We start from the raw sequence: 21,939 nt of genomic DNA, 5'->3' as shown, positions 1-21,939 counted from the left end.
TGCACCTATGCTGGCTTGTTGAAAGAACTATCCAATTAGTCCCACTTCCATGATCACTGCAGCCACACACCATACTCTGAGGCTTTTAATAGCCGACTAGATTAAAACATTTTTTTAAAGTGTCCAATTCATTTTTTCCAATTAAGGGGCAATTTAGTGTGGCCAATCCACCTAGCCTGCACAACTTTGGGTTGTGGGGGCAAAGCCCACGCAAACACGGGGAGAATGTGCAAACTCCACACGGACAGTGACCAAGAGCCGGGATCGAACCTGGGACCTCGGCGCCGTAAGGCAGCAGTGCTAACCACTGCGCCACCGTGCTGCCCGCCCACTAGATTTTTAATCGAATTTTCCTAACCTCTTCCAGTCATCACACTCATCCTCCTGCTGGTGGAAACAGTTTCTCCTGATTTAATCTATCAGCCCCCTCAATCAAATCTACTCCATCTTCTCTGATCTAAGGAGAACAAACTCAGCCTCTCCAGTCTTCCACATGACTGAAGTTTCCCCGAGCTGATGGTTCAATTGCGAGAGGGCACAGACTTTGGGATTACCTATAAGTAAAAGAATGACATGAGGAAAATTCTTTTCACCCAGAGGGCGATGGCCATCTGGAATTCACTGCCTAAATTGGCGGTCAAGGCAAAAATGCTCAACTCTAAAGTGCTATAACCTGCAAAGCTAGGGACCAAGTGCTGGAAAGTGGGATTAAAATGAGCGGCTAGCTTATTTTATGGCACAGACACGACTGAATAGCTTCTTTCTGCACTGTAACCTTTCTGTGCTTCTACAATTCTCAAAACTGTTTCCTGTTGTTTTTAGTTTCTTTGTGTGACGAGGTGGCCCAACTGCTACACACCGTCACCAAACTAAGAATGGATGAAAAGTGAAGGGATGGATCCATGTGATCCCAGTTAATGATATATGGAGGTGAAGGGGTAGGGCAAATGGTATCTTGGAGCTTTGCCCTCCACCCCTCTTTACAATAACAAAGATATCAGGTAGATTTAAATTTGACTCACTCATTCTTCAGTCCGACTTCCTTGATAGCGTAGTACTTTTTATCAACGACATTCTTTGCTTTGTAAACGGAGCCAAAGCCTCCCTTACCGATAAGTTCAAAATCTGAAAACCCGGTTCTGGAACATTCAGTTCGGTTCATCAGGGCAATAAAAAAAAAGACAAATATTAGAGGACCATACACCAAGTTCCACCTGTTTACCAAGTTAACATACAACAACAACTGGTATTTATATAGCACCTTCAAGGCAATAAAACAAAGGCAGCTCTCACAGAAGCATTAGAAAGCAAAATTTGACTGGGCCACAAGAGGCAATATTGGGGCAAATGGTCAAAAGGTGGGTCAAAGATTAGCTTGAAGGAGGAACATCCAGGTAGAGGGAAGGAGAGGATTAGGGAGGGTGTCCCAGCGTTTAGGGACTGAACAGCCTCCAGTGTTGAAGCAATTCAAATAGGGGATGTGCAAAAGGTCAGATGTTAGTAGAGTGTGGACATCACGGAGGGATATGGGACTGGAGGGGCTTACAGAGGTTGTGGCCATGGAGGAATTTGAACATAAAAATGAGGATTTAAATATCAAGGTGTTGCCTTTTTGGATCCACTGTAAATATGGCAGTCAGTGAGGTTGCCCTCCCTTCTTTGGATATCTATATTCTAATGCTCAGAGTCGCCAGATGTCAAATGATACCACCACAAGGTTCAACCGGCTATCGATCAAAGAGCCAAACACCAGTTAGTTAGTTCATGGTCAAGGGTACTTTATTTACACACAATTATCATGCAACATAAACACTACTAGTTAAACTACACCTATCAACTATGACAACCTGTACTTCAGGCACCCGGCTTAGGTCAGAAGAACAGTGGCCGTTGTTCGATTCTGGATCTATCGGGTCTGTAGAAGTAATTGGTTTAGCACACTGGGCTAAATCGCTGGCTTTGAAAGCAGACCAAGGCAGGCCGGCAGCACGGTTCAATTCCTGCACCAGCCTCCCCGAACAGGCGCCGGAATGTGGCGACTAGGGGCTTTTCACAGGAACTTCATTTGAAGCCTACTTGTGACAATGAGCGATTTTCATTTCATTTCATTTCAACTGCTGCTCAGCTGGGCTCATCCGTCTGGTAGCGGGCGTTGAACTTGAACTTGCTTCTGGTGGTGCTGCAATTGGAGGTGGACGTTGCCGGAGTGTCAGGTCCAAGAGAGGCTGAACACATGGTAGTCTCTCTCTTTATCCTTGGGGGTTTTCGCGCTCTTTTGGGCGGTCCTTCGGTTTGGACTCCACTAATTGGGTGATCCCTCACCACTATGTTCGATTCGAACCAATAAAGGGGCGGGTGGCTTGATGGCTGGGCGTGACCCAAGCGGTCATTAACCCTGTTGTTTCTGCTTCCCTAGTACAGGGAGTGGCGCCGAAATGTATGGGACTGTACCGGTCACTCAAGTACCAATCCTTTGTCTGGTGGAGATGGGCCATCTAATGCTAATCGGTTGGGGTTTCGATACCGTCTGGATTCCTCACTCGCAAATATACATTTCCAGGCTCTGAGCCTGCCTGAATCTCGCATTGTCCATTTTACCCACTATGCTTTGCGACCTTCCCTGTTCCTGGTTGTAAGTGGCCATCCCAGATGGCTACACTGGCAGTGCTAAACCTGGAGCCAATGTGTGTCAGCAAGTACAGTTGTGATCGGGACTTGGTGCAAGTTCGGATACAGCTGCAGAGGTTTGGGGTAAAGATGGGAGGCTGGCCAGAACAACATTGGAATTGTTGAGTTCGGGACTTCCAGTTACAGAGACTGTTTCAGCAGTCAATGTTGGTCTACTATCCCCAATCCCCATTTGTACTGCATGGAAAGGGTATTGTGAGTAATTTATACTTCCGAAACCCACACGTGACCTCTAATTGAAGTGAACACAGCTCTGTTGGCTCCATTTGCAGCAATGTCATTGCAGGCAGATATGGCAGCCTAGTGGTTATGTCACTAGGCTGTGTGCTGAATTTTACCTACCGTGGGGGTGGACGCCACTCCAATCCGGAAGTGCATGGATCGGCAACCCCCTTTGAAAGATGCCGGGTAATATGTATAGTAGTTAATTAACGGCCGCTTGCGGGTAGCAGTGGTATGCAGTGTGCCCAATCTGCCACGAAAGGGGAGAGAGGAGTAGGCCGTGAACCAGATGTTGTTATGGTCACCCAGTAAAGGCACCCCCCTGGCGTGGGTCTGTGAAAGCTGCACCAGAAATCAGTCTGTGGACCCTTGAGTAATTTGCGTGGAAGAATCTATACTCCTGTGAACTACTGCGGTAGGGAAGAGCCTGTTTATAAATGGGCAAGCCACGTGACCCGCGCGTGGCAGAGGTCATCGTGGATGGCCCGTAGATGGTCTTTCTGCACGTTGGCGTACGTGCCGTGGGACAGGGCATCTGGGGACTTGTTGAGCTTCCCCGGACGATATGTAATATCGTACGTGTAGGTGGAGAGTTCTATCCTCCACCTCAGAATTTTAACATTCTTTATTTTGCCCCGTTGTGTGTTATCGAACATAAAGGCGACCGACCGTTGGTCGGTGACGAGGGCGAACCTCCTACCGGCTAGGTAGTGCCTCCAGTGCCGCACGGCCTCCACTATGGCTTGTGCCTCCTTCTTGACTGCAGAGTGTCGAATTTCCAAGGCGGTGAGGGTTCGGGAGAAGAACGCTACCGGTCTGCCCGCCTGGTTGAGGGTAGCAGCCAGGGTGATGTCTGATGCGTCGCTTTCTACCTGGAAGGGAATGGTTTCGTCCACCGCGTGCATGGCGGCCTTGATGATACTGGCCTTGATACGACTGAAGGCAGACAGCCTCAGCCGTCAGGGGAAAAACCGTGGTCTTAATGAGTGGACGGGCTTTGTCCACATATCTGGGGACCCACTGGGCATAATAGGAAAAGAGCCCATGCACCGTTTGAGTGCATTGAGGCTACGGGGAGGGGAAGTTCCTTAAGGGGGCGCATGCGGTCGGGGTCTGGCCCTAGGACCCCATTTTCCACGATGTAGCCGAGGATGGCAAACCAGGCATTTCTCTTTATTGTATGTCAGATTGAGGGCCCGGGCGGTCTGGAGGAACTTCCTCAGGTTTTCGTCATGGTCCTGCTGGTCATGGCTGCAGATGGTGACGTTGTCCAAGTACAGGTATGTAGCCTGTAAGCCGAACTGGTCCACCATTTGATCCATTACCCTTTGGAAAATGGAGACTCCGTTTGTGACACCAAAGGGGACCCTGAGGAAGTGGAAGAGACGACCGGCTGCTTCGAAGGCTGTATAGGGGTGGTCCTCTGGGCGGATAGGGAGTTGATGATATGCCGATTTTAGGTCGACCGTGGAGAATATTCGATACTGGGCGATTTGGTTCACCATTTCTGCTATGCGGGGAAGTGGGTATGCATCGAGTTGCGTAAAGCGGTTTATGGTCTGACTATAGTCCATCACCATACGTTGTTTTTCCCCGGAGCGGACTACCAGTACCTGTGCCCTCCAAGGGCTGTTGCTTGCCTCTATAACCCCTTCTTATCGTAGCCGCTGAACCTCTGACTTGATGAAAGTCATGTCTTGGGCACTGTACCGCCGACTCCTGGTGGCGACGGGCTTACAGTCGGGGGTGAGGTTCGCGAAGAGGTGGGCTGGTGCAACTTTGAGTGTCGCCAGGCTACATATCGTGAGCGGGGGCAGGGGTCTGCCGAACTTCAGGGTCAGGCTTCGGTGGCTGCACTGAAAGTCCAGACCGAGCAGCAGGGGGGGCGCAGAGGTGAGGGAGGACATAAAGTTTAAAACGGACGTATTTGGCGTCTTGAATAGCGAGGTTCGCGACACAATACCCCGTGATTTGGACCGAATGAGACCCAGATGCGAGGGCGATAGTTTGGGAGGCGGAATAGGTGCGCAGGGAGCAGCGTCTTACCGTGTCTGGATGGATAAAACTCTCCGTGCTCCCGAAGTCAAAAAGGCAGAGGGTGTCGCGGCCGTTGATTTGAACCTGCATCATTGAGTTTCGCAGGTGCTTCGGCCGAGATTGATCGAGCGTGATCGCTCCTAGTTGCGGGCAGTCAGAGTCCTCGGTTGAATCGGACTCGCTAAACGGCCGCCACCGTCGGTCGCACGTTTTGAGTTTTGAAGATGGCCACCGCCAAGATGGCCGCCCCATGACTCGCACGAGGCCGATGACGCGTCGGAAGTAGGCGTGTCCGGCCACCGCTGGTCCCGGGAGTTTGATTTCTGGGCCCGATGAGACTTTTGTTTCTGGCCTTTGGGCCCAGCCAGGCAGACCTTCGCGAAGTGCCCCTTCTTTCCGCATTCGCCGCAGATAGCGGAGCGGGCCGGGCAACGCTGGCGTGTGTGCTGGCCCTGCCCACAGAAATAGCATTGGGGGCCCCGGGTGTGAGCGGGTCGCCGTGCGGCGCAGACCTGAAGCGTGGCCGAGTCTGGAGGGGATCGAGAGGGGTTCGCAAGGTCCGCGGAGTACGTGCGGAGATTATGGTGGGTCGCTTCCAGGGAAGAGGCGAGCGTTACCGTGCCTTGGAGGTTCTTTGCTCCGTCTTCTAAGAACCGCTGCCGGAGGTGGAGATGGTTAGCAGTTTCAAATTCCTAGGGGTGCACATCTCCAAAAATCTGTCCTGGTCCACCCACGTGGCCGCAACCACCAAGAAAGCAAAACAGCGCCTATACTTTCTCAGGAAACTAAGGAAATTTGGCATGTCCACATTAACCCTTACCAACTTTTACAGATGCACCATAGAAAGCATCCTATCGACTGCATCACAGCCTGGTATGGCAACTGCTCGGCCCAGGACCGCAAGAAACTTCAGAGAGTCGTGAACACCGCCCAGTCCATCACACGAACCTGCCTCCCATCCACTGACTCCATCTACACCTCCCGCTACCTGGGGAAAGCGGGCAGCATAATCAAAGATCCCTCCCACCCGGCTTACTCACTCTTCCAACTTCTTCCATCGGGCAGGAGATACAGAAGTCTGAGAACACGCACGAACAGACTCAAAAACAGCTTCTTCCCCACTGTCACCAGACTCCTAAATGACCCTCTTATGGACTGACCTCATTAACACTACACCCTGTATACTTCATCCGATGCCAGTGCTTATGTAGTTACATTGTATATGTTGTGTTGCCCTATTATGTATTTTCTTTTATTCCCTTTTCTTCTCATGTACTTAATGATCTGTTGAGCTGCTCGCAGAAAAATACTTTTCACTGTACCTCGGTACACGTGACAATAAACAAATCCAATCCAATCCAATCCAATGTACGTGGATCACGTACCGGACACGAAAGCATCACGAATATGTAAGTTCTTGTGGACTTCTGCCGTCACCTCTTTATGGTCGCAGTTCCTGGCGAGTGCGGTGAGTCTCTCCAAGTATTCATCTAGCGTTTCCCCGGAGCGCTGGCGGCAGGTTGAGAGTAAATGTCGGGCGTGTACCTCGTTTATCGGCTTTACGAAGCGCTTCTGTAGGATTTTGACCGCCGTTTCGTACGTCGTAGCTTTCTCGATCACGGAGGATAGTCGGTGGCCCACCCGGGCATGTAGTAAGCTCAGCTTGCGAGGTCCGTCAACTTCAGTCTCTGAGGAATTCAGATAGGCCTCAAAGCACCGGAGCCAATATTTAAAAATTTCAGTGGCTTCCGGCGACCGAGCGTCCAAATTGAGCATCTTCGGATTTAGACCGCTGTCCATCATGATGTAGTCTGGTTATTAAATTGAAATACCCTCAATTACGACTCAGGAGAGGAGTTCGATAATACAAAGGCTTTACTAACCAGAGAACCAGACAGCTGCCAAGAAGTGTGCTCACTGCACGCTGCCTACTGAACGTAACCTTATATACAGCTTCCTGGGGGCGGAGTCCCCCAGGGTTCCAAACCCGGTCTTAAAGGGTCCTACGCATTCAGGGTGCATATGTATACAGATATCATTCACCACACTGGTCGAACAGGTTATGATGGGCCTAGGATGTGTGAAAAGTGGGGAGAGGGGCCCAATAATGGGTGAGGTGTTTTCGAGAGGAAGTGGACAGGGGGATTCTGGGAATGGGGGGAGGGGTTCCATTCCAACAAAGGGCGGACCAAGCCCTGTGGACAGGGCCCGGAGTTAAGATGATGTTGGATGGGGGGAAGTGAGAGTTCCCCGGTTAGGATAGGTATGTGGAATGTGAGGGGTTCGGGGGGGGCCAGTGAAGAGGTGGCGGGCGGGGCATCATGGTGGCACTGCTGCTTCATGGCGCCGAGGTCCCAGGTTCGATCCTGGCTCTGTCCGTGTGGAGTTTGCATATTCTCCCTGTGTTTGCGTGGGTTTCGGCCCCACAACCCAAAGATGTGCAGGGTAGGTGGATTGGCCACGCTAAATTGCCCCTTAATCGGAAAAAATTAATTGGGTGCTCTAAATTTTATTTTTAAATCGTAGGGGGTAGTGTCGCAGGCGGTGGTATGAGAGGCCCTGAAACGGTAGTGAGGGGAAGGTGATATCATTTAAGGCCAAGGTTGATAAAGTGAGGGAAGAGTGTCAAAGGCTGATAGGGGGTGGACAGGAGGTAGGCGGGTAGGCAGATCCGGCACTTTTGGACAGAAGGAAGAAGGGAGCTTCAGGTTAGCTTTGATCGGTTGGCCACGGGGAAGGCGGTGTGCCAACTGAGGCGGGCAAGGGGAGTGATTATGGGGAGAAGGCGGGGCGTTCTCCCTGTGTCTGCGTGGGTTTCCTACGGGTGCTCTGGTTTCCTCCCACAAGTCCCGAAAGACGTGCCTGTCAGGTGAATTGGACATTCTGAATTCTCCCCCTGTGACCCGAACAGGCGCCGGAATGTGGCGACTAGGGGATTTTCACAGTAACTCCATTGCAGTGTTAATGTAAGCCTACTTGTGAAAATAAAGATTATTATTATTATGATTAGCTGTTTGACAATTTGAATTGTTTGAAAATGAAGTCCGGAAATAAAAGGCAGGTCTCATTAAAATCTGCCAGATTGTCGAGAAAGTCCCTACTATCCGATGGGGAAGGAATACCTGCCATATTCAATCTCTCTACATGTATCTCCAGGCCTGCACCAACTTGATTTTCACAGTAACTTAGTTGCAGTGTTAATGTAAGCCTAATTGTGGCAAAAATACAGATTATTATTATTGATAGGAATAAGTGTTGGCCAAGCCAATTCAAAATCATGGCTGTGGGATCTTTTATATTCACCAAAGGGGGAAAAACGTGACCTGAGTTTAACAGTTTGTCTGAAAGACGGCATCACTGACAGTGAAACATTGAAGGTGGGCTCAAGTGTCCTAGAGTGGGACTTGAGCCTTCTGAACTACAGCTAAGATCAACATCTACCACTCAATGCTGCTTCTCTTTACGTGTCTAAAAAAATGCCAAACGACACTTGGTTAGGTGAAAGCTTCGAGACTTTCCACCGTAAGCACAGCAAAATGACCTTGGGAGTATCACCCATATTTAAATATACAGCATTGTGATGTTTGAATTGTCTCTTACATCATTTCCATGTCTTGATCTTGTATGTTGCTGTTACTCTGTAAGTTTAAAGGTGAAGAAGTGATTAATTTTCTGTTCAGTTTTTGACATTAAGCAGACATTTCCTACCAGTGCATGAGGAAATTGGACATGTAACTTCCCAAGATGATTGAGACAGCATGGCTGAAATCCAAAACTCTGTGGCTAGAGAGTTGAGGGTGGAAATTTAGCTCCGGAAAAAACAAATTCAAAGACAAATGTTTGGGCAGCACGGTAGCACAGTGGTTAACACAATTGCTTCACAGCTCCAGAGTCCCAGGTTCGATTCCTGGCTTGGGTCACTGTCTGTGCGGAGTCTGCACATCCTCCCCGTGTGTGCGTGGGTTTCCTCCGGGTGCTCCGGTTTCCTCCCACAGTCCAAAGATGTGCAGGTTAGGTGGATTGGCCATGATAAATTGCCCTTAGTGTCCAAAATTGCCCTTAGTGTTGGTTGGGTTACTGGGTTATGGGGATAGGGTGGTGTGGGCTTGGGTAGGGTGCACTTTCCAAGAGCCGGTGCAGACTCGAATGGCCTCCTTCTGCACTGTAAATGCTATGTTTGAAGGACAAATGTTCGGAAGGGTTAGGGCACAAAATGATTTGGAGAAATCGTACTGGATAACCAGCCCTTGTTTCACCGCTTCAAATAGCCCAGATTTACCACTGGGCTTTACAAAGTCACTGAAACCTCTTGTCTACAGCAGGGATTTTCAAACACAGGGCCGCGACCCGCAGGTGGGTGTCGGGAGGGCTGTGGAGAGTTTGTGAGAAGAAGTTCCCAACTGCCACGACCGGCTTTTAAGAATGCCGGCCCCGGGCAGTGCCCGATTGGTTGCGGTGTTTGAGGGGGTGGGCGGCGCGAGGCTGGGCTGTGTGCTTGTCGGGAAATGGGCTGGCGGGCGTCCAGGTGGACGCGCTGCTAACTGAGATGGCCCCAGCTTGGAGCTCCGTTCTATTGCTCATCCTTTGCGCGCTGCTCGGCTGTCCCTCGCCACCACACGGCAGTATGCAGCCTGCGCCGACTTGGTCAATCTGTTCCACGGCCAGCACAATATCCGTTTGCACTCCCACGATGGTAAGTACTGGTCGGGAAGTGGTCTGTGACTGGGGTGGGTACAGGGAGAGGAAACCAGGTTTCTCGGAATACTGATTAACCGAGGCTGGTCAATAGGGCTGACATATGTGATCACTGGAAGAAACCTACAGTCATCACTTTGTGTCAACACTCTGGAAACCAGGAAGTCAGAGCTTTTGGTGAGAATGGAGCAGGAGGTGACTTGGATGTTTGGATAGTGCAATGCAATGGAACCAGTAAGAAATAGTGTGACATTGTGTGTGTTTGACAAGTTACTTCATCTCCTCTAAAGTTGGAGTTTGCAAAGTAAAAACAGGATTTCTATAATTGTTTAAATTTCTAAAGAAATGGGAATATATTTAAAACAAAGTTTGTGTGTAAAGGTAAGGATGCACATGTTCAAGTTGTTTTAATTTTTAGCAGTAAAAGATTATAAATTTGGAAAAATTAGGTATTAGAAATAAAGTTTCAAAGTAAAAAAAGAATGTCAGCCTTTAAATATGAAGGATGAGTCTTTCTGTCAGAGACAGCGGCAGAGAGCAGGTCATGCACCCGGCACGTCAATGATTTGGGTGCAAAATCATAGAGGTGAGGTTCCTACATTTTGTAGCTGCCAGCAGGCAAGCAACAGGAGTGTGTGAAGAACTAAAGATGAGTCATTTTGTAATAAGGTAGAGAGGGTCAGAGATACAAACAGGCCAGGATCTCACACCTAAATCTGCTGGAGAGAGCTTCTCGGGAGAGTCCACGGTAGGACAAGGCAATTCTGGTGTGATCCCGTGCTCCAGGGCCTCTGGTGAACAAACAGTTCAGACAAAACTGAATTCGGGAACAAAGCAGTATAAAGATGATTTCTTGAGGTCTGGCTTTAATTGTGCCAATGCAAATCAGGATGCAAAGCCCACGTGTGTTATATGCAGAGAAGTACTGACAAATGAAAGTTAATACCCTCAAATCTTCAAAGACATTTGAAGACTAAGCATGGCGAGTTTGAGGACAAACCAATTGATTTTTTTCAAAGCATGCAGCAAGAACTTAAATCGTCAGCTGAAGTTCTTAGCACAAATGTAACATTGAATGACGAAGCAAGGGAGGTCGTGAGGACCAAGCAGGCCCACCTGCCGCATTAAAGGTAACCAATAATGGTGTGTCGGAAGGTCGGCACGGGTCGCTAACGTCAGCTGGCATGTCTCGAGAACATCGGCCGGCATGGGTCCCGAAGGTCTGCTGGTTGGTAAAAGTGGGTCCCGGGAAAAAAAGTTTTAAAAACACTGGTCTACAGTGATCATGTGGGCTCCTGGCCTCTGCTAATGTCCACCTCAGTTCCCTTCACTCTTTCTGCAGAATAATTTAATGTCCACAAGAAGGCTGACAAGGCATTGGCATAAAGCCTCATTCAAAAGGGGGCACTGCCGACAGTGCAGCAGTCCCGTAATATGGAGTGCGTGCTTCTGGAATGGAGCTCGCGCCATGACCTTCGGAATCAGGAATAAAAGGTCAGAAAGGAAAATGACAGCACTTTCCAGCTGATGGATGAGATATTTTATGAACTGCAGTCTCAGTTCCAATGTAGATAATCTCGTTTAGCTTCGGGCATGGAGACTGCATTGTCTGACCACAGTGATAGGATTACTTCCTTGGTGTCCGAGGTTTCTTCGGCGATCGAAGATAACTAAACATTAACAGCTAACTGAACAACCTGGAGAACAAATCCTGAAGACATAAGGTGAGATCATAGAATTGATCATAGATCATAGAATTTACAGTGCAGAAGGAGGCCATTCGGCCCATCGAGTCTGCACCGGCTCTTGGAAAGAGCACCCTACCCAAGGTCCACACCTCCACCCTATCCCCCGGGGAGGGGGAGGTGGACTCACGAGGGTAAGTGACCACTGTCGTCTCCCTGTAGCGGGGTCCTGGTTGACCTCCAGCGCTCCCTCCTCCTGGTCGGAGCCCATAGGGCCCTGGGATCACCACGGGATGGAGGGGCAGTTGGATTGAGCTCCAGCTGTCTGCACGCAGCGGTGTCGATGTCCTCCGCGATGCTCCTCTGTGAGCAGGTCATGCTCCACAGCGCCTCCCCAATGCCCCCCTGCATCTGGGACACAGTCCTTATCGACCGGGACATGCTCAGGAGCGCCTCAGCAATGCCCACCTGGGCCTGGGACATTTTTCGCTGCGCTTCGGAAAGGCCCACCTGCATCTGGAACACGTCCCCCAAAGCCTCAGAGATGCTCTCGAGGTGCTCAGCCATGCCGTCACTGACAGAGCAATGTCTTGGACACCACCACTAATGGTGCTGACATCGTCCTCCAGGCTCTCCACTGCGGTCATTTTGGCCTCGGTGCCACACAGAGGATGGTTAGTTGGTGTAATTCTCTCCCCAGAAAGCATTGGAGGCTGGGTCACTGAGTTAGACAGATTGATAGACAAAGGGAGTCATGGGATATAAGGGGAAGGTGGGAAAGTGGAGCTGAGACCGCAACCAGAATCAGCCATGATCTTATCAAATGCTGGAGCAGGCTCGAAGGGCTGAATGGCCTACGTCTGCTCCTTAGTCTTATATTCCTGTGCAGTCATTATAGTCATTATATGAATGAAGAAAGCAGCAATGTACCGAACATTGTACAAACAGTGATGCTTCCAACGCTTGCTCTACAATATTGACGAATAAGTGACTGTACCTGAGAAGATGTAAAACCACTTTCTGAGTCCATTGTTTTAAAGGTTGGAGCTAATCGCCTAATGTTACAAAAAGAAACGACAATCAATCACTCTGAATAGAATATGGTATTTCTGGCTTTCACAACAACCAAACATCAATCAGCAACAGCTGGAAAAGAGCTCCGAACTCAAAAAAAGATGTAATTAAGAAAACACCTGTTAGATTAAAGTCAGTGAGCACAATCGCTCGCTTTGTAAAGATCATGGACAGGATTCTCCAATAATGGGGCTTTGTCCCCACGCCGGAGTGAAAACCGCACCAACCACTCCGGCATCAACGGTCCCCGATAATGGGGAATGCTCCCCTTCCTAGGGGGCTAGGTTGATGCCGGAGTGGTCCCCTCAGCTCCAGCCAGGGCGGAACGGCCGGCCGGGTTCACGCATGCGCGGGGGTTCCCTTCTCCGCGCCGGCCCCTGGGCAATATGGCGGAGCCCTACAGGGGCCCGGCGTGGAGTAAAATAGGCCCCCACGGAACCAGCCCGCCCGCCAATCGGTAGGCCCCGATCGTGGGCCAGGCCACCGTGGCCCCGCCCCCCCCCCCCCCCCCCCCCCCAACCGGGTCGGATCCCCCCACCCCTCCTCCAGGACAGCCTCCGCAGACTCACCTTCCAGGACCCGCCGTGTGGGACCTGAGTAACCCACGCCAACGGGACTCGGCCAACTCATCGGACACTTGGCCCGTCGGGTCCGGAGAATCGACCGAGGGGGGGGGGGGGCGGGCACTGTCAACAGCCCCCGATCGGCGTGGCGGGAATCCCGCGGGCGCCCGAGAATCGGCACCGGAGAATGGGGAAGCCGGCATTGGGGCGCGATTCTCACGTCGCCCCGGGGATTCTCCGACCCGGCGCTGGGTCGGAGAATCCCGGCCATGATCTTTCAAAGATATCAGAAAGATAGATTGGGACTTTACTCTTCATAACCTCAGAACCCCAAAGAACCAGACAGCCGATGAAGTATTTATGGAGTTTAGTCACTGCCGTGACGTAGGAAGTGGGCAGCCAATTTGTACACAACTAGCCCCCACAAACAGTAAAGTGATAATAGTCAGATTATGTGTTTGAGATGTTGGGCGAAATTCTCCGGAAACGGCGCGATGTCCACCGACTGGCGCCCAAAACGGCGCAAATCAGACGGGCATCGCGCCGCCCCAAAGGGGCTAGGCCGGCGCCGGACGAATTTCCGCCTCGCCAGCTGGCGGAAAAGGCCTTTGGTGCCCCGCCAGCTGGTGCGGAAATTACATCTCCGGGCAGCGCATGCGCAGAAATGACATCTCCGGGCGGCGCATGCGCAGGAGCGTCAGCGGCCGCTGACAGCATTCCCGCGCATGCGCAGTGGAGGGAGTCTCTTCCGCCTCCGCCATGGTGGAGACCGTGGCGGAGGCGGAAGGGAAAGAGTGCCCCCACGGCACAGGCCCGCCTACGGATCGGTGGGTCCCGATCGCGGGCCAGGCCACCGTGGGGGCACCCCCCGGGGCCAGATCGCCCCGCGCCCCCCCCAGGGTCCCAGAGCCCGCCTGCGCCGCCTTGTCCCGCCGGTAAGGTAGGTGGTTTAATTTACGCCAGCGGGACAGGCATTTTAGCGGCGGGCGGTCGGAGAATTTCGCCCGTTATCTGAGTAATAAATATTGATCAAGACAGCAGGGAGGAGTCAGCTGCACTTCTTCAAAATAGTGGCCATGGCTTCTTTTACACCCACCTGAGGGGGCAGACGGTACGTTGGTTTCACATCTCACCAGGAAGGTGGCACCTCATGCAATGCAGCACCTGCGCAGCAAGGCACAGGGAGTTTCAGTCTAGATTACTTGCTCAAGCATCTGGAAATGAGGCTTGAACATCTGATCGACTGACTAACAGTTAAGAGGGCTACGTGATGGTGAGCGGTAGGTTGCAGGGGACAGGGGTGGTATTGGTAAATGTATACGCCCCGAATTGGGACGATGCTGGATTCATGAAACGGACGTTGGGGCGTATTCCGGACTTGGAGGTAGGAAGCTTGATAATGGGTGGGGATTTCAACACGGTGTTGGACCCAGCACTGGATCGCTCCAGATCTAGGACTGGAAAGAGGCCGGCTGCAGCCAAGGTGCTCAGGGGGTTTATGGATCAGATGGGGGGAGTAGATCCGTGGAGATTTGCCAGGCCTTTGGCCAGAGAATTTTCTTTTTTCTCCCTTGTACACAAGGCCTACTCCCGGATAGATTTTTTTGTTCTGGGCAGGGCATTGATCCCGAAAGTGGAGGGAACGTAGTATTCGGCCATAGCCATTTCAGACCATGCCCCGCATTGGGTGGAGCTGGAGCTGGGGGAGGAGAGGGATCAACGCCCGCTGTGGTGGTTGGATGTGGGACTGCTGGCAGACGAGGAAGGGTGCGGGAGGGTGCGGGGGTGCATCGAAAGGTATCTGGAGGCCAACGACAACAGGGAGGTGAAGGTGGGAGTAGTATGGGAGGCGCTGAAGGCGGTGGTCAGGGGAGAGCTAATCTCCATCAGAGCTCACAGGGAGAAGAGAGAGGGCAGGGAAAGGGAGGGGTTAGTGGGGGAGATTTTAAGGGTGGCCAGGAGATATGCAGAGGCCCCTGATGAGGGACTACTCAGGGAGAGACGAAGTCTCCACATGGAGTTCGACCTGTTGACCACAGGGAAGGCAGAGGCACAGTGGAGGAAGGCACAGGGGGTGATGTATGAGTATGGGGAGAAGGCAAGCCGGATGCTGGCACATCAGCTCCGAAGGAGGATGGCAGCGAGGGAAATAGGTGGAGTCAAGGATGGAAGGGGAACTACGGTGCGGAGTGCGGTGAAAGTGAATGAGGCATTCAAGGCCTTCTACGAGGAGCTGTATAAGTCCCAGCCCCCAGGGGTAAAAGAGGGGATGCGACGATTCTTGGACCAACTGAGGTTCCCGAGGGTGGAGGAGCAGGAGGTGGCTTGTTTCGGGACGCCAATTGGGGTGGAGGAGCTGGTTAAAGGACTGGGGAGCATGCAGGCAGGGAAGGCCCCGGGACCAGATGGGTTCCCGGTGGAGTTCTATAGGAAGTATGTAGACCTGTTAGCCCCGTTGCTGGTAAGGACTTTCAATGAGGCAAGGGAGGGGGTGGACCCTGCCCCCGACAATGTCGGAGACGACGATCTCTTTGATCCTGACGCGGGATAAGGACCCACTGCAATGCGAGTCGTATAGGCCGATTTCGCTCCTCAATGTAGATGGTAAGTTGCTGGCAAAAATGTTGGCTACGAGGATTGAGGACTGTGTCCCGGGGGTGATTCACGAGGACCAGACGGGATTTGTAAAGGACAGGCAGCTAAATACCAATGTGCGAAGGCTCCTAAACGTGATAAAGATGCCATCGGTGGAGGGAGAGGCAGAGATAGTGGCAACTATGGATGCGGAGAAGGCCTTTGACCAAGTGGAGTGGGAGTATCTCTGGGAAGTGCTGCGGAGGTTTGGGTTTGGGGAGGGGTTTATCAGTTGGGTTAAGCTCCTATATAGAGCCCCGGCGGCGAGTGTGGTTACGAATCGGCAGAGGTCGGAGTATTTTCGGCTGTATCGAGGGACGAGGCAGGGGTGCCCCCTGTCCCCCCTGTTGTTTGCATTAGCAATTGAACCTTTGGCCATGGCATTAAGGCAGTCCAGGAAATGGAGGGGGGTGGTTCGAGGGGGAGAGGAGCATCGAGTGTCGCTGTACGCAGATGACCTGTTGCTGTATGTGGCGGACCCAGTGGAGGGGATGGTGGAGGTCATGCAGATCCTAAGGGAGTTTGGGGTCTTCTCAGGCTACAAGCTCAATGTAGGGAAGAGTGAGCTCTTTGCGGTGCATCCGGGGGATCAGGGAAGAGGGATAGACGGCCTACCGTTGAGGAGGGCGGAAAGGAGCTTTCGATACTTGGGGATCCAGGTAGCTAGGAGCTGGGGGGCCCTGCACAAACTTAACTTGACGCGGCTGGTGGAGCAGATGGAGGAGGACTTAAAACAGTGGGACATGTTGCCACTCTCGCTAGCGGACAGGGTACAGTCGATTAAAATGGTGGTCCTCCCGAGGTTTCGTTTTGTGTTCCAATGCCTTCCAATTATGGTCACCAAGGCCTTTTTTAAGAGGGTAGGCACGAGCATTATGGGTTTTGTGTGGGCGAGCAAGACCCCGAGGGTAAGGAGGGGGTTCCTGGAGCGTAGTAGAGATAGAGGAGGGCTGGCGTTGCCGAATCTGGGTGACTACTACTGGGCAGCCAATGTGATCCGTAAGTGGGTGATGGAGGGAGAGGGGGCGGCATGGAAGAGGTTGGAGATGGCGTCCTGCAAAGGAACGAGCCTGGGGGCGCTGGTGACGGCACCGCTGCCGCTCTTGCCGACAAGGTACACCACGAGTCCGGTGGTGGCGGCAACGAGTACACCACGAGTCCGGTGGGGGCAGTGGAGACGGCACAGGGGTGCGATGGGAGCCTCGGTGTGGTCCCCGATCAGAGATAACCATCGGTTTGTCCCAGGAAGGATGGACGGGGGGTTTCAGAGCTGGCATCGGGCAGGGATTAGAAGAATGGGGGACCTGTTCATCGATAGGACGTTTGCGAGCTTAGGGGCGCTGGAGGAGAAGTTTGGGCTACCCCTGGGAAACGCCTTCAGGTACATGCAAGTGAGGGCGTTTGTGAGGCGGCAGGTGAGGGAATTCCCGCTGCTCCCGGCACAGGGGATTCAAGAAAGGGTGATTTTGGGCGTATGGGTCGGAGAGGGCAAGGTGTCGGCGATATAACAGGAGATGAAAGAAGAGGGGGAGGCTTTGGTAGAGGAGCTGAAGGGTAAATGGGAAGAGGAGCTGGGGGAGGAAATTGAGGAGGGGCTATGGGCTGATGCCCTAAGTAGGGTTAATTCCTCTTCCTCGTGTGCCAGGCTTAGCCTGATACAATTTAAGGTTGTTCACAGAGCGCATATGACGGGGGCGAGGCTGATTAGGTTCTTTGGGGTGGAGGACAGATGTGGGAGGTGCTCAGGAAGCCCGGCGAACCATGCCCATATGTTTTGGTCGTGCCCGGCACTGGATGGGTTCTGGAGGGGAGTTATGAGAACAGTATCTAAGGTGGTGAAAGTCCGGGTCAAGCCAAGCTGGGGGCTAGCATTATTTGGAGTAGCGGACGAGCCGGGAGTGCAGGAGGCTAGAGAGGCCGGTATTCTGGCCTTTGCGTCCGTGGTAGCCCGGCGAAGGATCTTGTTAGTGTGGAAAGATGCGAAGCCCCCCAGTGTGGAAGCCTGGATAAATGATATGGCAGGGTTTCTCAGGTTGGAAAGGATAAAGTTTGCCCTGAGAGGGTCTGTGCAGGGGTTCTCCAGGCGGTGGCAACCGTTCCTAGACTATCTCGCGGAGCGTTAGATGAAGTTCGGTCGACAGCAGCAGCAACCCGGGGGGGGGGGGGGTTTCTTTTTCTGGGGGGCATCTGAGCAAGAAAATACATAAATGATCGGGAAAACTGATATGTACGGGAGGAATCAAATGTACAAAGTTCTGTATCATATTGATTTGCCATGTTTATCTCTTGCTATGCGAGTTTTCTTTTCTTTTTGTTACCGGGGGGGGGGGGGGGTTTGTTTGTATGGTTGAAAATTTTGTTTAAAAATTCTTAATAAACATATTTTTTTTTAAAAAGAGGGCTACCACTGTGTCACAGCTGACACCATGAGCCATTGTGTAAACACCTCAAAATACAGCAAAATCACAAGCAGGATATAAACTAGGGTGACAAAAAGTCGTACCGTTTAGATTTAGCTCCGCCCATAGTTTCCTACAATACAAAAATAAATTACAATTAATTCCAAATAGAGGGTAATATAAAAGTTAAAAGCCAACACCCGCTAACCAAAAGGTTCCACAGCCATAGCACTCTGTGATAATCGTCATAGTCATACAGCCATAACGGCACACATCGAGGCCATTCAGTCCATCAAATCCATGTTGGCCTCTCTGAGAATCAATCGAATCAGTCCAATCCCTGCCCCCGCCTCAGTAGCTCTGCAAGTGTATTTCCCCCAAACGCTCAGCCAGTTTCCTCCTGAAATCATTCATGGTCTCTTGCCTAACTCTCATGGGCAGTGAGTTCCAGCTCATAATCATTCACTGAATAAAATGGATCTACCACATTCCTGCGATAATTCTTGCCCAAAATCTTCAATCTGTGTCCTCTACTTGCGGTGGCACGGTGGTTAGCACTGCTGCCTCACAGCGCCTGGGATCTGAGTTCAATTCCAGCCTTGGGTGACTATCTATGTGGAGTTTTCAGTTTCTTCCCATGCCTGTGTGAGTTTCCTCCAGAGTCCAAAGATGTACAGGTTAGGTGGATTGGCTGTGCGAAGTTGCCCCTGTGTCTAAAGATGTGTAGGTTAGGTGGGGTTACAGGGATGGGGCGGAGCGTGGGCCTGGGTGGGGTGCTCTTTCAGAGGGCTAGTGCAGACTCGATGGGCTAAATGGCCCCTTTCTATGCTGTAGGAATTCTATTGTTATTCTATGATCCTACTCCGTGCACTCTCAGCGAATAGGAATGGTTTTTCCTAGTCTGAGATAATCTTGTACACCTCTATCAAATCTCTCCTCAATCACCTTAATTTCCTTTTTTTAAAAAAAAAAATATTTATTAAAGTTTTTTAACACAATTCTTCTCCCTGACGAACAATAACCCCCCCCACCCCGTGACAAAAAAAAACGAGAAATCGCGCAGAGCAAGATATAGACATGGCAAAATGATATATTTACACAGCTTTGTACACTGGCCCTCACCCGTACGTGCCAGTTTTCCCAACCCTTCATGATATCTCTTGCTCATCCACCCTCCCAGGCAGTCCCCCTTCTCCCCCCCACTCCCAGGACGTCCCATCCCCCCCCCCACCCCAAGGTTGCTGCTGCTGCTGACCGACCTTCCTCTAACGCTCCGCGAGATAGTCTAGGAACGGTTGCCACCGCCTGTAAAACCCCTGCGCAGACCCTCTCAAGGCGAACTTAATCCTCTCCAACTTTATGAACCCAGCCATATCATTTATCCAGGCCTCCAAGCTGGGGGGCTTCGTCTCCTTCCACATTAGCAAGATCCTTCGCCGGGCTACTAGGGACGCAAAGGCCAGAATGCCGGCCTCCTTCGCCTCCTGCACTCCCGGTTCGTCCACTACTCCAAATATTGCTAGCCCCCAGCTTGGCTTGACCCAGACTTTCACCACCTGAGATATTGCTCCCGCCACTCCTCTCCAGAACCCCTCCAGTGCCGGGCATGACCAAAACATATGGACATGGTTCGCCGGGCTCCCTGAGCACCTTCCACATCTGTCCTCTACCCCAAAGAACCTACTCAGCCTCGCCCCCGTCAAGTGTGCTCTGTGGACCACCTTAAATTGTATCAGGCTGAGCGTGGCACACGAGGAGGAGGAATTAACCCTACCTAGGGCATCAGCCCACAGACCTTTCTCGATCTCCTCCCCCAGCTCCTCCTCCCATTTACCCTTCAACTCTTCTACCAGCGCTTCCCCCTCTTCTTTCAACTCCTGTGTATTTCCGACACCTTGCCCTCCCCGACCCATACACCCGAGATCACCCTATCTTGAACTTCTTGTGCCGGGAGCAACGGGAGTTCCCTCACCTGTCGCCTCACAAAAGCCCTCATCTGCATATATCTAAAGGCATTTCCCGGGGGTAACTCGAACTTCTCCTCCAGTGCCCCTAGGCTCGCAAACGTCCCGTCGATGAACAGGTCCCCCATTCTTCCAATCCCCGCCCGATGCCAGCTCTGGAACCCCCCGTCCATCTTCCCCGGGACAAACCGGTGGTTACCCCTGATCGGGGACCACACCGATGCTCCCATTGCACCCCGGTGCCGTCTCCACTGGCCCCAGATCCTTATCGTTGCCGCCACCACCGGGCTCGTGGTATACTTTGTCGGCGAGAGCGGCAGCGGTGCCGTCACCAACGCCCCCAGGCTCGTTCCTTTACAGGACGCCATCTCCATCCTCGTCCATGCCGCCCCCTCTCCCTCCATAACCCACTTGCGGATCATCGCCACATTTGCTGCCCACTAGTAGCTCCCCAGGTTTGGCAGCGCCAACCCTCCTCGGTCCCTACTGCGTTCCAGGAACCCTCTCCTTACTCTCGGGGTCTTATTCGCCCACACAAACCCCATAATACTTCTGCCTACTCTCTTAAAAAAGGCCTTAGTGATCACGATGGGAAGGCACTGAAACACAAACAGAAACCTCGGAAGGACCACCATTTTGACCGACTGCACTCTACCCGCCAGCGAGAGCGGTAACATGTCCCATCTTTAGAAATCCTCCTCCATTTGCTCCACCAACCTCGTCAGATTCAGTTTATGTAGGGTCCCCCAACTCCTGGCTATCTGGATCCCCAGATACCTAAAGCTCCCCTCCGCCCTCCTCAGCGGTAGGTCCCCTATCCCTCTTTCTTGGTCCCCCGCCTGTAATACAAAGAGCTCACTCTTCCCTACATTGAGCTTATAGCCTGAAAACTCCCCAAACTCCCTCAGAGTCAGCATGACCTCCACCATCCCCTCCATTGGATCCGCCACGTACAGCAACAGGTCATCCGCATACAGCGACACCCGATTCTCTTCTCCCCCTCGGACCACCCCCTTCCATTTATTAGACACCCTCAATGACATGGCCAATGGTTCGATCACTAATGCGAACAACAGGGGGGACAGGGGGCACCCCTGCCTCGTCCCTCGGTACAGTCGAAAGTACTCCGACCTCCGCCGGTTCGTCACTACACTTGCCATCGAGGCTCTGTAAAGGAGCTTAACCCAATTGATAAACCCTACCCCGAACCCAAACCTGCGCAGCACCTCCCAGAGGTACTCCCACTCTACTCGGTCAAAGGCCTTCTCCGCGTCCATAGCTGCCACTATCTCCACCTCTCCCTCCTCCGATGGCATCATTATCACGTTTAAGAGCTGCCGCACATTGGTGTTTAGTTGCCTGCCCTTTACAAATCCCGTCTGGTCCCCGTGGATTACCCCCGGGACACAGTCCTCGATCCTCGTGGCCAGCACTTTTGCCAGCAACTTTGCATCCACATTGAGGAGCGAGATCGGCCTGTACGATCCACATTGCAGTGGGTCCTTGTCCCGCTTTAGGATCAAAGAAATTGTCGCTACCGACATTGTCGGGGGCAGGGTCCCCTCCTCTCTTGCCTCATTAAAGGTCCTCACCAGTAGCGGGGCCAACAGGTCTGCGTACTTCCTGTAGAACTCCACCGGGAATCTGTCCGGTCCCGGGGCCTTCCCCGCCTGCATGCTCCCCAAACCCTTGCTCAACTCCTCCAACCCAATTGGTGCCCCCAAACCAGCCACCTCTTGCTCCTCCACCCTCGGGAATCTCAGCTGATCTAGGAATCGTCTCATCCCCTCTTCCCCCGCTGGGGGCTGGGATCTGTACAGCTCTTCATAAAAGGCCTTGAATACCTCTTTATTTTCGTCGCACTCCGAACCGTGGCTCCCCTTCCATCTTTGACTCCCCCTATTTCCCTCGCTGCCATCCTCTTACGGAGCTGGTGTGCCAGCATCCGACTAGCCTTTTCCCCATACTCGTAGGTCGC

At 52.2% G+C, this 21,939-nt stretch overlaps 1 protein-coding gene across 2 annotated transcripts in view; it reads right to left on the bottom strand.

Moving 5' to 3' along the window:
• The window catches only part of LOC140410418 (interferon-induced, double-stranded RNA-activated protein kinase-like), a 179,348-nt gene that overhangs the window by 31,479 nt on the left and 125,930 nt on the right, over positions 1-21,939 (bottom strand). Inside the window, exons 12-15 of one of the 2 annotated variants that reach the window (XM_072498487.1) lie at positions 18,102-18,130; positions 12,325-12,382; positions 8,548-8,585; positions 1,023-1,139 (exon numbers count right to left, since the gene is read on the bottom strand). In XM_072498487.1, the coding sequence (XP_072354588.1) occupies positions 1,023-1,139; positions 8,548-8,585; positions 12,325-12,382; positions 18,102-18,130 (242 nt within the window). The remainder of the gene's footprint in view (positions 1-1,022; positions 1,140-8,547; positions 8,586-12,324; positions 12,383-18,101; positions 18,131-21,939) is intronic. The other variant, XM_072498488.1, reaches the window with a different exon arrangement.

This window comes from Scyliorhinus torazame, chromosome 4 (assembly GCF_047496885.1).
Source record: "Scyliorhinus torazame isolate Kashiwa2021f chromosome 4, sScyTor2.1, whole genome shotgun sequence".
Lineage (NCBI taxonomy): Eukaryota > Metazoa > Chordata > Chondrichthyes > Carcharhiniformes > Scyliorhinidae > Scyliorhinus > Scyliorhinus torazame.
Note: the sequence above shows the minus strand (reverse complement) of the source record. Positions and strands in the feature narration are given on the sequence as shown.